This window comes from Cajanus cajan, chromosome 1, assembly GCF_000230855.2.
Source record: "Cajanus cajan strain Asha chromosome 1, NIPB_CcT2T_4, whole genome shotgun sequence".
Classification (NCBI taxonomy): domain Eukaryota; kingdom Viridiplantae; phylum Streptophyta; class Magnoliopsida; order Fabales; family Fabaceae; genus Cajanus; species Cajanus cajan.
In genome coordinates, this window is record NC_138517.1 from 49,818,461 (window position 1) to 49,833,543 (window position 15,083).

Consider the following 15,083-nt stretch of genomic DNA (forward strand, 5'->3'; position numbering starts at 1 on the left):
CATATACAAAAAGTGTCATTATAATTTATATTTATATTCTTTTTAATAATATATCAATATATATTATATCTATAGTATATGTAAAAATAGTTTTTAATAATATGTATCATATTTCTATAAAATGTGTGTCATTACTTAACAATTTTTTTGTAATAAATTAAAATATAATATATATATATATATATATATATATATATATATATATATATATATATATATATATATATATATAAAGTGAAAAAATATAGTGGGGCAACTGCGCCAGCATCATATAAGTGGATCCGCCTCTCTCTACATATATATAAAGTGAGAGAGTAAGAAAATAATAAAAGGTATAATGGTCTAAAAAAATCCTGAAAATCAAATTCAAGTACTCTCTTTATCAAAGTTAACTGCAAAATTTTTATATATTTTTTTTTCATTTTTTATAACTGTAAAATTTATCATTTATTTAATTATTTCTGCAAAGTTTTTTTTATTGTGACAATTTTTTTTTTATCAATGTGACAAATATTGTAAAAGAGGTGACAGTGAAGGTGAAATTTTTTTATTCCATCAATGTGACGGTTAATATCATTGATTAATCCTATAATAAAAATTCTAAACATAATTGTGTGAGTATAACATTGTGAACAATTTCAATATTAAAAAAATAAAATGTTTCATTAGTAAATAAATATAAAAGATAACAAAAATTAATGAAATATGTACACTAAAATTAGATATCGACTTTATCTATTATTACAGATATAATTTAATAATTTATCTTATTATAGTAATATTTTTTACACTAATATCTAATTATAGATTTTTTAATTACAATAAAATTGTTAACTTTTGCACTTAAATATTTAAGTCACTTAATTATATGTTATACATACAAAATTAAACTATTAGTATTTGTTACAAAATAATAAGAAAATATTTAGATTCCAGATTTAGGGGGGTGTATTGGATTAGGATTTTAAAGGACTTTTTTAGTTAAAAAAAATCTTGCGGATTTTAAAAGACTTTGCAGGATTTTCATGACTTTTAAGATTTTGCAAGATTCTACAAGACTTAAAATCAGGATTTTAATGGATTCTGCAAGACTTTTAAATTAGGATTTTAATGGATTCTGTGGGATTTTGTGGAGTTTTGACATTTGATAAGATTTAAAAAAAACTATACATTCAAATTTAAAAAGAGTCAAAGATAAAAATAATAAATAAAAAAAATAATGTCTAGATAAATAATAATAATAATTCTCTATAATATTCTATCCTCTTTTTATAGCATCCACTATCAATTGTAACAATTCATCGGAATCATCCTTAATCCAAGCTTCATAGTTTTCTTTCTCTTTTCATTTTTCTTTATTATTTCCTTGTGAATCTCCCATTTGAATTACTAAAACAATATATGTTAAAAAATAGTTATATAAATAATTACGGATAATAGACAAAATCAATAAAATTATATTATTATTTTTAGAAGCACACCATCATACAAGATCGAATATATTTTTGCTATCCAAATGGATCAAATACCTCAGTTATTATAAAAAAAATGTAAAAACGAAAATATAGAAACATAAGATAATTATTTATATAAAAAAATTAGTATATTCGATACTGAAAAAATATTTAGATATATAATTTTTTTTTATATAAACAGAAGTATTTAGATATAGAGAATATATATATATATATATATGATAATTTTTAACGATATTTATAAATAAAAATTATTCTAACAAATATTTTAACAATATTTTCTTTTTTAAAAAATAAGTTAATGAAGGCATAAATCCTAAACCCTAAAAAATTAGATATTGCAATGTTTTATGTTAATTTTCTTTTTTTAAAATATAAAAAATCTTAATTTCATAATATAAAAATAAAAAAGAAAATTTCATAGTAAAAAAAATAAAATAATTGTTGAGTCATAAAAGGAGGAGGGATAAGAGTAACAAATTCAAGGGAAAGAGAGAATTCGCAATTTTTATGCTAAGAGGGTTCTTCCCCCTACTAAGATCCATTTTTATCTCATTCTACTCACAAAAACCCTAACAAATTCATCTTTTATATATATATATATATATATATATTGTTGAGATTATGATATCAATTTCATCTTTCACCTTTTTCTTTTCTTAACGTGTGTCATAAAAAAAATTACCACTTAAAAGTTAAAATTTCAAGTATTTTTTTGTGTTATATAAAGGAACAAATTCAACTACATAGAATAAAATAAAGTAAGTCAATTAAAGAGAACGAACAGAAAAATAAAACAAGTCAATGACACTATCATTTACATATTAGAGTTTCACAAAATAGGAGAATGGTATGAGAATAGTATTATATATGAGCAATGAACAATAGTGTAGTATTATTAGTAGAGAAAAAATGGAGAAGACAGAAGCATAGAAAAAAAAGATGAAAAACTCACTTGAAAATTCTTAAAACACTTGAAAAATCATTTCAAACAATCCTTCAAAATCCGATGGGTTTGGATGGGATTGTTTTATGAATCTGGTATTTATAGATAACACTAGAAAGTCTTTCAAAATCCCTCTCACACAACAATCCTTTAAAATCCTTAAATTTTTGAATACCAATGGATTGTTTTTAAGTTGTAAAAAATCTCAAATGAATACCAGTGGATTTTAATTGACTCTTTAAAAAATCCTGAAAATCCAGATTGAATACCACTGGATTGTTTTTAAGTGACATAAAATCCTGATTGAATACCAATGAACTTTTTTACTCAAAAAAAAGTCTTTTAAAATCCTACGAAATCCTAAACCAATACACCCCCCTTAAATGTTAGTGACGTTACTTGTTGCCTCAGTTACAAGAAATAAGACCATTCTTGGAAAAAGCGTAGACACAGGCTAAATATAGTAAATAATATTTTTTTTATATCCTTCAGACAAATAGCCTTTGGAATCATCCCAGCCTGCATTCAAGGTTGTCACCGGCTAAATATTAAAAGTGTTGTATTATATTACATCCTTTATAGTAAAAAAAATTAATTAATAGATTAATTATGTAAAATTATTATTTATTATTATTTATTTAATATTCTTTTTTATTTATATAAAATAATTTAGTATGATATTTATTATAAAATTAATTATGTAAAATTATTATTTATTTTTATTTATTTATTTATTATTATTTATTTATATAAAATAATTTAATACTATACTTATTATGAAATAGGAAGAATAATTTTTTTTAAAATAAGTTAAACTCATATCTTTAATTATACTCAATTAATTAAATTAAACTAAATTTAAATAATCATTTTTTTTTCTCACAAATAAAATTCAAACATCAATCGCTAAACTTCTCTACACTCCAAATTATAAATTTGAGGATGGGATTATGAGTTCTAATAAAAAATAAAAAATTAATGGAAAGTTAAAAATATAGTTTGATATAAGCTTAATTAATTGTTTAGTCCTCGTAAAACATGAGATTTTTTTTATTTTTATATTTTAGTTCTTTTAATGTCTTTTATTTATTTATTTATTTTTACATTTTCATATTTGTTATCAAATTGATCTATAAATCCAACAAAAAAATTAATAAATTACAGTGACCAAAATAGAAAAATAAGAAATAATAAAAAGAGATGTCCACTAATCAATGGTAACATACGAGTTTGAAATAATCCAAATAGGTTCATTTTTCTTGTACATACTGTAATCTATAAAAGAGATCACTGCAATGTAGAAAAGATATTAAATGTAGTTTTGTTAATTTTTTTTTTGTTTCATTTCTTTATTAATTTATGCATATTACGAGTCATTTTGTTATCTTAACTTTATTTTGTGTTAAATTTTTTATTTATTTGTTATATCTACTTTTTGTATATTTGTAAAAATGATTATATTATTATATGACTTTTATGAGGTTTTACGTCTAATTTTATAACTTTTTTTCTTTCCGTCATTAACGAATTTGTTATATTTTTTTATTATGTAAGTGCATTTGTTGTATTGAAAATTTTAGATTTTTCTAAATTTGACTTAAATAAATATTAAGTCCTTATAAAATATGATTGATTTTTTTATAATTATTTAAATTTTAATCATTTTTATTTTGGTCTGATCAATTTTTTTTCTCTTCATTTCGGTCTTTTGAAAATTTAGTTGTTTTCATTTAATTTTTTTGTCCTTATAATTATTTTTTTAACTTTTTTCTGTCACATTTAACTGTTAATCTGAGGTCAAACCCAAAAATAACACAAATTTTTTTTATAAAGATGAAAATGAATTACTCTTAAAGGAATTAAAATAGAAAAACTCTCAATTTTACACGGACTATGATGAATCTGAAAAAATCAATATATTTTGAAAAAAATTAATATTTAATAAGTTAAATTGTATTTTTAATCTTTTTATTTTTATTGATATGTAATTTTGATTTTTTTAATTTTAAAATGAAGATATTTATTTTCTATTTTTAAAAATATAAAATTTCAATTTTATCCTCAATTTGATTCTCATTGTTTATTAAATTTTGAAGTTAAAGTTGTTTGATAATTATAATCACTTAAGTAATGTACTATTTAATGATATGATATATATAAATAAAAATTAAAAAAATAAGTTTTAAAATATTTTACTAATATTTTATTTAATGATATAATATATAAAATTAAAAATTAAAAAATAAATTTTTAATTTTTTTTAATATTTCTAAATGATATATTACTAAATGTTATATAAATTTGAGAATTAAAATTTTATATTTTTAAAATTAAAAAATTAAATATTTTTATTTTAAATTATTTAAAATAGAGATAAACAATCACATATGGATAGAGACATAACTTAGCCTATTTAATAATAAATGAATTTAAAATTTTTCTGACAAAATTTAAATTTAAAAAATGTGGAAAAAGCAAATGTTTCTCTTATTGGCATTCTCTTGTTCCCTTGTTCATCCATTTTATGTGAACCAAACAATTCACAAAGCATTTCCCGTTCTTCATCTTCTACCTTTCGCCAGTTCGGGAACCCCAAAACCCTAGATCGAGCGCTGCCACCACCGTTTAGTTATTCTCGGTGGTGGAAATTTCAGTTCTCCGTTTCTGAAATTGGAATTTCTGCATTTTATTTTCTCGCTCTGATTTCGATCGCAGTTTTTAGGGTTTATTTGTCTCTCATTTGGGGTTTGGAAATGGGAACCAGAAAGGAAGAAGAGAAGAACGAGAAAATTATCAGGGGTCTCATGAAGCTTCCGCCGAATCGAAGGTGTATCAACTGCAATAGCTTGGTAAATTCAACTCGTTTTTGAATTTGATTTTATTTTTTCTTATTTGGTTTGGTGAAAAGTGTGTTTTAGTTTCATTACCTTTATGTTTTGGGTTTTCGTGTTTAATGATTAATTTGAAGCTTAAAGTCTTAAACCTTTGGCGCTGAAGTAGGGATATAGTTGTTGAGAGCTGAGAAGGATTGGAAATGTTTCAAACATTTGACATCGAGAATTTTAATTTTGAAGTATTCTTTTTGTGGGTTCCCAAAATTAAAATGATTTGGGGTTTAGACGAAATTAACCTAATATTAATTTAGCATTTTCCAAAGGTGGTTTCTAAAAAGAAAAAACTTGAAGTTGATCATATGATTTTCTTTTTTCGGTTTTATATGATGTTATGCTTGATGAGTTCTTGAGTATTTGTGAATAGTTATGATCGTTTTGTTTCTGTTATGAGGTGATTTCCAATTGATGAATATGCCATTATTTGTACAGGGACCACAATATGTATGTACAAATTTTTGGACTTTCATTTGCATGACATGCAGTGGAATACAGTGAGTTCCTTTACATTTTATTAACTCATTCTTTTTATTCCTTCTTTTTGATATTTTGCAATCTGAAGAAGGATGCTTACTTTTTCATTGTTTGTCAAGTTCAGAATGTTTAAACGTGATTGGGATTTTAAGTGAGAGAAAAACACAGGCTTGATATCAGCTAATTGTTATATGAGTTAATCACTTATACACCGCCAGTATAAAGGTTTTTTACATTGACAACCAATTATATCTTTTAATTATGCCATGTCACTGTAAACACATTTACTTTTAACAGTGACATGACACAATTAAAAGATATAATTGGTTGCTAGTATAAAAAAACTTTACACTGACAGTGTATAAGTGATTAACTCTTGTTATATTACATATGTACTTTTAAGTCATAATATGATTGCAATGAATGGAATGTTGGATGCTTATGTGGTTGGAAATAATCATGAACATACATTATTTTGATAAATATACTCAGTTTTTTATTTATTTATTTTTTAGCTATCTTTTCTGCAGTAGTTGATTATAATTTGAGAAAATCTTTAATTCCAAAGATGGTCTTCTTGTCTTATAAATTTCTGCTTTACTTTTGGACATGAGATAAAAATTATAGGAAAAAATGGAAGTCTCATAATTATTATTATTATTATTGTTGTTGTTTTTTTAAAGGAGTTATTTGAATACTGTTTAATAAATTAAATTATGTTCATATAATATGAATTATTCTTGTAATCAATATTATAAGGCTTTTTATGTTTCTAGAACATCTTCTACTCTTTTTGTAATGTTGTTACGTATCATACAACAATATCATATGTCCTTTGATGGGAAATGGTTAGTTGAGGCCTTATTTAGTTAATTGTTAGATTCAGTTATTTTGTTAGGGGGCTGGATAATAAGAAATAAGGCATATTGCCTATAAATAGAAGAAAGGCTTGAGAGATTGGGGTATCTTGTTAATTGAGAAGAGTTAGGGATTTTGGGCACTGACAGGTGCAGACCCTTAAAGTTCTGCAATTATACTGTAATCAGGTGAATTTCTCCATTTTCTCAACTAATCTGATCCAGTTTCTATCAACTAGTATCAGAGCTCTGATCTTGGAGCCGTGGGTATCAATTCTTGAAGACAATTCCAAAATTTGAAGGAAAAGAATCCTATTGGTGTCTGATTAACATGGAGCAGCATTTTGAGGCCTTAGGCATAATTGAGCAAGAAAAAATACGAAGGGTTGGGAAGGCCGAAGGCTATGTGAGGACGCACTTTCTTTTGGTGGTACGTGTGGAAAGAGGACCATCCAAGTGCATCATGGTGGCAATTTGTGAAGGCTTTGCTCAAAAAGTTCCAGCCAGAATTTGATCTAGATATTTGGATTCAAGAGGACAGCCATGAACCAATGGAGCAGAGGGCAGAGGATGATGACAAAAGGAAGTCAGAAATAGATTCAGAAAAGAAACAAGAATTGGGAGGAGCACAAATATTGAAAAGGAAGCATCCTAAGAGGGAGAAACACAACAAGTAGAAAAGCAAGATCAAGAAAAGCAAAAGAAACATAATGAAAAGGGAGAAACTGAGGGTGGAGAAGCAAGAAAACTGCAACCACTCAATATTTTGGATCAAGAACCTGAAAACAGAAGCAAAGATGAACATTGGAAGGTGGAAACAAAGAACCACTTTGGAGAAGTGACCTTCAGTGAACCAGATCCAAATTCGGTTGACCCATCACCACCATCAAAGCCACATTACTTGCATTTGGTCATGGGAGCCAGTGGGTCATTAGCTGTGATGGAGTTTTGGTTTTTACACATGTTGTCAATGCTCCCACTGTTGGAAGATCCAGACTTTGGTGCTCATATGGTGACCACTATGATGCTGGAGTCTGAGACAAGGATGAAGAATCAAGAGAAAAAACTGAGGGGGTTGAAATCTTTTTCTAGATCAAGCCCACTTGATTAAAGAGATGAATAAGGAGTTTGAAAAAGTAAGTGGTTTTCTAAGATTAGGAGAATGTGCCTAACTGAATGGAATGGAGTAATGGGACTAGGCATGACAATCTAAACTGCTCCCTGGGTACCCGCCCGAACCCGCCCCGATTTGGATGGGGAAAACCCGTGTTTATCGGGTTCGGGTTCGGGTTTTCCCCGATTGATAAAATCGGGGGCGGGGACGGGGATGTTAATACTCACCCCGCCCCCGCCCCCATACCCGCCCCCGTCCCTGCCCCGCTTAATAATATAATTAAAAAATTATTTTTATATATATAAACCAAAACTATAAATATTTATATGTAAAAATTTATATTATTTTACTTTTTTTTAATTTTTTTTTAAAATTGTTCATATTTATTTAAAAGAAAAAAAGAAGAAAAAAAAATAGGAGCGGGGGCGGGGCGGGGAAACCCGAACCCAGCCGGGGGCGGGGATGGGGACCCAGATTTTATCCCCGGCGGGTATCGGGGGCGGTTTAAATTTGCGGGGGCGGGGGCGGGGAACATAAAACCCGCCCCGTCCCGCCCCATTGCCATGCCTAAATGGGACCTCATCTTAATTGCAGCTGCATTGACACTATTTTATGGGCAAAAATACTACAAGAAACAGAGCATTAAGGAAGAATGGAGGCAATCACATATTGTGTTTGACCCATGAGGATTCAAAGCTAATTTTTGGCTGCAATGGTTTGGTTGGATTGGTCTTCATTCTTCAAACAATCAGAACATTATGGACTTTATTTGATGCTTCCATAATTATTCACCTTGAGGACAAGGTGAATGTTTTTGGGGGAGTATTGATAGGTACAGGTTAGTTGAGGGCCTTGGTTTACACGTTAGTTAATTTGTTAGGGGGACTAGATAATAAGAAATATGGAAGATTGCCTATAAATAGGAGAAAGGTTTTAGTAGTTCAGGGCCTTTGGGCATTGAGAGGTGCAGACCCTTGAAGTTCTAAGATCATACTGTAATCAGGGGAATTTCCCCATTTTCTCAATAAATCTTATTCAGTTTCTGTGATTGTTATTATGGTTTCATGGTATTGGTAATCAATTATGCCTCTTTATAATTGTAATATAAATAATAATTATTCCTTTTTAATATTAATTTGATGTAGCCAGCCTCACCTAGTTGGAAAAGGCTTGGTTTTGATTGTGATTGTAGTAGTTTTATATTTGGTGATGTTGCATGATTCTTAAAATCACCAGTTTATTTTCATGTCATGCAGTCGTGAGTTTACTCATCGTGTGAAGTCTGTGTCAATGGCGAAGTTCACTTCACAAGAAGTTGATGCTCTTCAAAATGGTGGTAACCAGGTAAAAGGGTGAATTTTCTTCTTTTAGACCTCTGTAGCTATCTTTATTTAAGTGTGAATCTTCTTCATTTGGAGCTACCTTTATTTCCTATTTGAATTGAAACTTATCTGTGGCTCTTTGTTTTAAGCGTGCAAGGGAAATACATTTGAAAAATTGGGATTTCCAAAGGCAGCGGTTGCCAGATAACAGGTATAATTACATGCTATTTAACTAACCTGTTATTTACCTATATTAATATGTATAACTTAATTGTGAGGCATTATCATGTTATGCTTTTGCAGCAATGTTGATAAAATAAGGGAATTTATAAAGAGTGTATACGTTGATGGAAGATATGCTGGAGTGAAGTCTTCAGAAAAGCCTCCAAGAGATGCACAGGCAATATACTCTTTGATGCTATTTTATTTTTTCTTTGCGTAATTATTTTTCTTAAGCTTGATATAGCTTATTCTTTTATCTGATATATGCCTTTTTCCCCTGCAAAGGAACTATTGGGTCTGTAGATAGATTTTGTAGTGTATGATAGTATTTATTGGTGCTTCCTTTGTTCTAAATATAATATAATATAATATATGGTATTCAATTCATTTTACATTAACAAATAAATTAAAAAAAGAAATAAATGAACAAGGTGATCAATCACATTGATCTTTTTCTCAGTATTGTGCATATAATTGTTGTGTGAAACTTAAATTTGTGAATGTAATGAAGTAAATGATGGTTTAGCAATAACTACGGGAATCAGCTAGTCATAATTAATTGCATAACCATCCTCATAATCCAAGTTATTTTCACCCTTTAGTTGAATGCTGAACATTTTATTTCTGCAATTTAACTATAGAGCCCTGGAATTCATGAAGATGAGATTAGGCGTGCCAGTTCTTATCATTCATATTCTCAAAGTCCTCCATATGATTATCAATATGAAGATCGACGGTATGGAAAACAGGCAGCTTCACTGACCAGAAAGCCTGGTTCAGATAAAGTTCGCTATGAAGGGAAGATTTCTAATGTTATCTACAGTCCTGGCCGCCTCAGTGATCATGCATATGATGACAGATTTGCAAATGAGGGATCTGGTCCAAGAATTTCTGACTTTTCTGTGTCTAGTGGTCGAGAACAATTCAAATCTGATGTTCAATCTCCCAATTTTCATAAGGATGTCAAGATTAGCAGTCCATCCTATCAGTGGCGATCTGGTTCCAGTTCAAGTGAAGATTTGTGGTCCCAAACAAGAAATGCATCTCTGGAAACTAATGTCAATGCCAAAAAAGATTCAGATGGAATTCATCCTCTGCAGGTTTGTCAGAGAATTGAAATATTGAGCACGTTTGTTTATTTTATTTTTTCCAAAAGCATTTTTTTAATACAATAAGTAGTTTTTTTTTTGGATGTGTTTGTCTAAACTGTTTTTTTTTCATGCAAATCGTATATGTTTCTTAAAAAGTTACTTTTTTTAAAAGTCACTTTTTTATTATCACATTTTTTTTTTTAATTTTAAACAAACTGGGCCGTTGTCCACAGAAAAAAATTGGATTTTCTTGTAGGAATCAAATAATATATTGCCTGCATGTTGTTTCTGGTTTAGGATGAAAATTATTATCAAGTAACATAATACAAAGAAAGTTATTATTGTGGTAATATGGTACAAGTATAGGAACATGAACATAGGAAAGATAATGTTTTTACTAGTGGAGCACTATATTTTCTAAAGATAGTAAGATCTACATTTAAGGGAAGCAATATAATAAAATTAGTACAGAGAGGGATAATTGAGTGTTGGAGTTTCTTGTTAATAATGGATTTCTTGATAGATGTTTACTACATCTCACTGTGTGCTAATATCAGTCCTAATCAGAGGTTTATTAAAAAGTTGATGTGGTCTTCATAACTGTCACTTGTGTGAAGTCTGAAAATTCAAATATTACCTTTCTAAAATAACCAAGGATAGGCTTAGTTTTAAGTATTATTGTTCAAACTCCTTGGTGTTTAAGAATTCTCTTTGAATGATTGTGTGCTTATTACATTTTACAAGTGTTTGTGGCCTTATTTCTGTAGCAAACTGATCATGTGTTCTCTCTTTGCATTACATTAATTTGCACTCATTCCCCAGAGAACTGCATCAGCACAATCGACAGACAACAAATTTTCATCCTTGAGATCTTATAATTCTGGTAGTTTAGTTGATTTTTTCTCAGAAGCAGTCCAAGCTTCAGAACCACTTCAGAACAAAGCATTTGGCATTCCACGACCACCTGGTTCTACAAGATCTGCTAGCATGGACCTCTCCAAGGCACCACTGGGTTCAGCTTCATCCATTGATCTTTTTCAGTTACCAGCAGCACCATCTCAAGCTCCAACAGTGGATCTGTTTCAGTCATCTGTTTCATCTGCAGCTCCATCTTTCAATGAGAATCAACTTGCTGAAACATCCGAACTTGCATCTGTTGACTTTTTTGGGAATCTTACTCAGCTGCCTGCTACTGTATCCTCAGATGAGAAGTCACCGGAGTTATCTGTCCCTAAAAATGAAGGATGGGCAACTTTTGATATGCCTCAGAGCACCTCATCTGCCCAAGTGGAAATTCCAGCCACTGTACCCTCAAGTGCTAAATCTTTACAAGAAATATTTGATCCATTTTCAACCTCAAATGCAAACATGCAATGGCCGTCTTTTGAAATATCTAGTGTCAGTGTACCTTCTTCAGTGACATCTAATTTATGGCATGATGGTGTGTGGAATGGAGAAGAACAAGTTTCTGTCGTGGAAGCAAACACACAAGTACAAGAAAGTTTGGTTTGTGGCTGATTTTGCATCTTGGATAACATTCCAATAGAAATTAATGGTGTCCCTTGCTAAGGTTTCATATGTTGTGTTTGTACAGCCATGGAATGCATTTGAGGATTCTGGTGGCCGTCATCATGTTGATGCCCTTGGTCAAGGATTACAATTGCACAATTTTCCATCAACTAATAATCAAATTTTAGGTTTAAGAGAATCTGAGGTTGTTATATGTATCCTGTATTACCATGATAGTTATATAATCTTGTAGAAATTCATGAGCTTCCTTTTTTTTTTATCCTCACAAACTTTTTTTTTTTTTTTTTTTTTAAAGCAGGGACTCAATAAGGATGGAGTTCAAGGCATTGCCCCTATTGATGCATTTGATAATCATGACATAACATCACATGTCAGTGACTCTGTGTATCCCCCACCCATGCTTCCTCCAATAGTTTGTGCTCTTAGGTTTATTGAGAATTTTTTATATGCAATAAAGTGGTAGGTTTTCTTTATATAGAGTTTTGGTTTATTATTTTTGTTTATTCTTTCAGGGAGATATTCAACTTAATGGAGTGAAATGTAAATCGACTAATCCATTTGATTATCCCTATGAATCTGATGTAGATCACAACAATATGGTATGTCATTAACAATGAATAGGTGTTTAACTGTTATTTAATACTTCTAGTATAGTTTTGTTTGTCTATGTATGGCCCTCCTAAACTAGTTCTTAGTGATACTTCTGCAAAATTCCAACTCTTACATTGATGATAGTTCCTCTGATCAGTGATCACACTCTGGAAGGTTCCTAGCCTAGCCTATGATTTTAATCATTTCAATTTGGCATTGCAACTTGCAGCGTTTCTATTTGGTTCATTTTAATGTTTGGAATAGAAACTCCTTCATTTATAACATTTTGAAATGCCAACACAGCAGAAAAATCTAAAGGATTTAAGTTAATTCTTTATTCATGTATCATTGATTCCAATACTCTGGTATTGCTTTCAATGGAAAAGTTACAAATCTGGCAATGTGAATCATGGAATATAGGAGACATTCAGATAATGACTCGTCTTCAGTTACCTATTATATCTAAACACTTCTGGTGTTTCAATTACAGTTTCTTGATATGAGCTCTTTGCAAGCTGCACTGCCAGATGCCCTGTTTCCAGCCAACTTCCATGGTGGTATAGCTGAATCTTGGCTTCCTCAAAACACGGTGACCCCATATATTTCCTCTACTGGAGAAGGTAGTGCTTGAAAACTCCTACTGAAAGTTCAAACATTTTTTATCTTAGACGTTTTAGTCTTGCCTACTTTCATTTCCTTTTCTGTTTTGAATCATCCTGTGTAAGTGTTTGGTATCACTCTAGTAAATGCAATTCTAATATTTGTGTCTATACAATTTTCCTACTGTAATCCTATTTTTATTTTGATAATATAATTCAATTATGCAGGTGGTTTATCATTCATGGCTGCTCAATCACCAAGTCCTCAAATACAGTAAGTTACATACATGGTCTTTTTTACCCCACTTTTATTTTTCTTAATGAAATCTATATACGTGTCTTCTCCTTGTGGATCTCATTCTTCCTACCAAGGTTGGAAATTTTTGGCATTTGTAATGCAGCTGTAACTGTGGTCATTAGATGATGATTATTGCTTGGCATTTCTAATATTACTTTTGGTGCACAATTAATTCATCAAAACATAACAGTTACACCCCTATAGTCAAAAGGGAGGCAGGCATGTAAACGGTATTGATCACCCTTTTGTAGATAACATTGGCTATGAAGCAGTATATAGAATGAATTCCTTACTAATGCTTGGTTTTAAATAGAATAGAATGAATTCCTTACTGATGAATGAACTTTTCTTCACTGAGCAACATGTTATTTCAAGATTATTTTTATCTCAAGTTCAGTCTTTGATAGACCTGTTGTTCATGTGTCATATAAGGTTTGATAGAGCCGTATCTTACAATGTCTTTTATCTCTTCAAATGTTACTTTTTGGAGCACGTTCAATTGTTCATCGACCGAGTTGCATGTTTACAGGAACATCCAGACACCGGAACCAGTTGCTTCAGTTGGGGGAAATCCTTTTGCATAGGATTATGCTGTATAATGAACTGTTCCTTTCATATAGATATTTATTGGTAGCCAGTGTAGTAGTTGTGCGTGGAAGTAATTTATTTTAATGCTTAGAGCAAAATGTAGTTCATCACTTCCACTCGAGGACCACCTTGCAATTTAGTTCCCCATATATTCAGCCAGATCATGTGCTTGCGGTACTGTAATTGAGTGACACTATAGTTAGATTTTTTGATGTTTAATCGGTGATCTGGCTGGTGTTGAACTTCACCAAGTGAGAGACTATTGAAGGTATTCCACTTTGTTTATAATTATAATTATAATATAATTGTAATTATATCAGAGCATCTGATTTGGGGACGCGCATCCAATATAATATATAATGGGGGTTACATGATTTTTTTTTTCAGTTTAATTATGGTATTATTTCTGAGGTTCTGATAGCATTTCGACTAAGTTATTTTGTTATCTTGTTTGGACTGTTCTTAAATGCTCTTATATTAAGGGATGTCCATTACGCGATAGTTGCAGAGTAGTAATGATGTCAATACCATACGTCTCCATCACGCTTCGTATGTGAATGTTTTTCTTTGTCCAATGTTCAATTTCTGTTTGAGTGACTCACCTATAATGCCCGAGGATCTTTCTAAATACAACCATTTTTAAGGTAAAAGTAATATTTAATAAATATTTTAGTAATTTATATATTTATTAACTCGTCAATCCAGGCGACTTCTAGGGAGGAGTTTGTGGAGGGACCTGCACAGTTTGTTCTAGAGGAGCCTCCACCTAAATTGGTCCTTAGGTGCAGTAGGAAGCCGCTAAATCGCAAGATGTCTCTTGGACCTTTTGATCAATGTGTGGCAATATTCCAAACTAATTATCCAAGTGACTGTTTTAAAACATTTTTTACTTTCGGGTGGTTAACCAGCGGTAACACTATTCAACTTCTCGGTTGTATGTTTTATTTTTTATTTGTATTTTTGCCAAAATTTGGGTTGCAAAGCTTCAGGTGGCACTGAATAGAAGTCAATGCAATCAATAGTGTCATCACCGGTGGCTCTATTGGCTTCAACGATTTTCACCTTGGTGGCATGTAGATATGGCA

At 30.2% G+C, this 15,083-nt stretch overlaps 1 protein-coding gene across 5 annotated transcripts; it reads left to right on the plus strand.

The window, feature by feature from the left end:
* The first annotated feature begins 4,877 nt into the window (after positions 1–4,877).
* On the plus strand, positions 4,878–14,390 carry ZIGA4 (ARF GAP-like zinc finger-containing protein ZIGA4). 5 transcript variants are annotated; one of them, XM_083061123.1, is made up of 13 exons: positions 4,878–5,270; positions 5,745–5,806; positions 9,014–9,101; positions 9,229–9,290; positions 9,383–9,479; positions 9,943–10,401; positions 11,215–11,898; positions 11,987–12,106; positions 12,218–12,292; positions 12,435–12,521; positions 13,004–13,133; positions 13,341–13,386; positions 13,901–14,390. In XM_083061123.1, exons 1-13 carry the CDS (start codon positions 5,175–5,177, stop codon positions 13,992–13,994), a joined length of 2,100 nt encoding a protein of 699 aa, XP_082917249.1. In that variant the 5' UTR covers positions 4,878–5,174; the 3' UTR covers positions 13,995–14,390. The 5 variants fall into 5 exon arrangements, with proteins under 5 accessions (XP_082917249.1, XP_082917239.1, XP_082917243.1 ...); XM_083061113.1 differs by having other exon boundaries at positions 4,905–5,270; positions 11,215–11,883; XM_083061117.1 differs by having other exon boundaries at positions 4,908–5,270; positions 11,215–11,883; positions 12,221–12,292.
* Positions 14,391–15,083: the final 693 nt, after the last annotated feature.

Excerpts from the sequence above, each read along its gene's own strand:
- ZIGA4 (XM_083061123.1), top strand. The coding sequence starts at position 5,175 with ATGGGAACCAGAAAGGAAGAAGAGAAGAACGAGAAAATTATCAGGGGT. Across the intron at positions 5,271-5,744 it reads GTATCAACTGCAATAGCTTG|GGACCACAATATGTATGTAC; the intron begins GTAAATTCAACT and ends TTATTTGTACAG. Across the intron at positions 10,402-11,214 it reads ATGGAATTCATCCTCTGCAG|AGAACTGCATCAGCACAATC; the intron begins GTTTGTCAGAGA and ends CTCATTCCCCAG.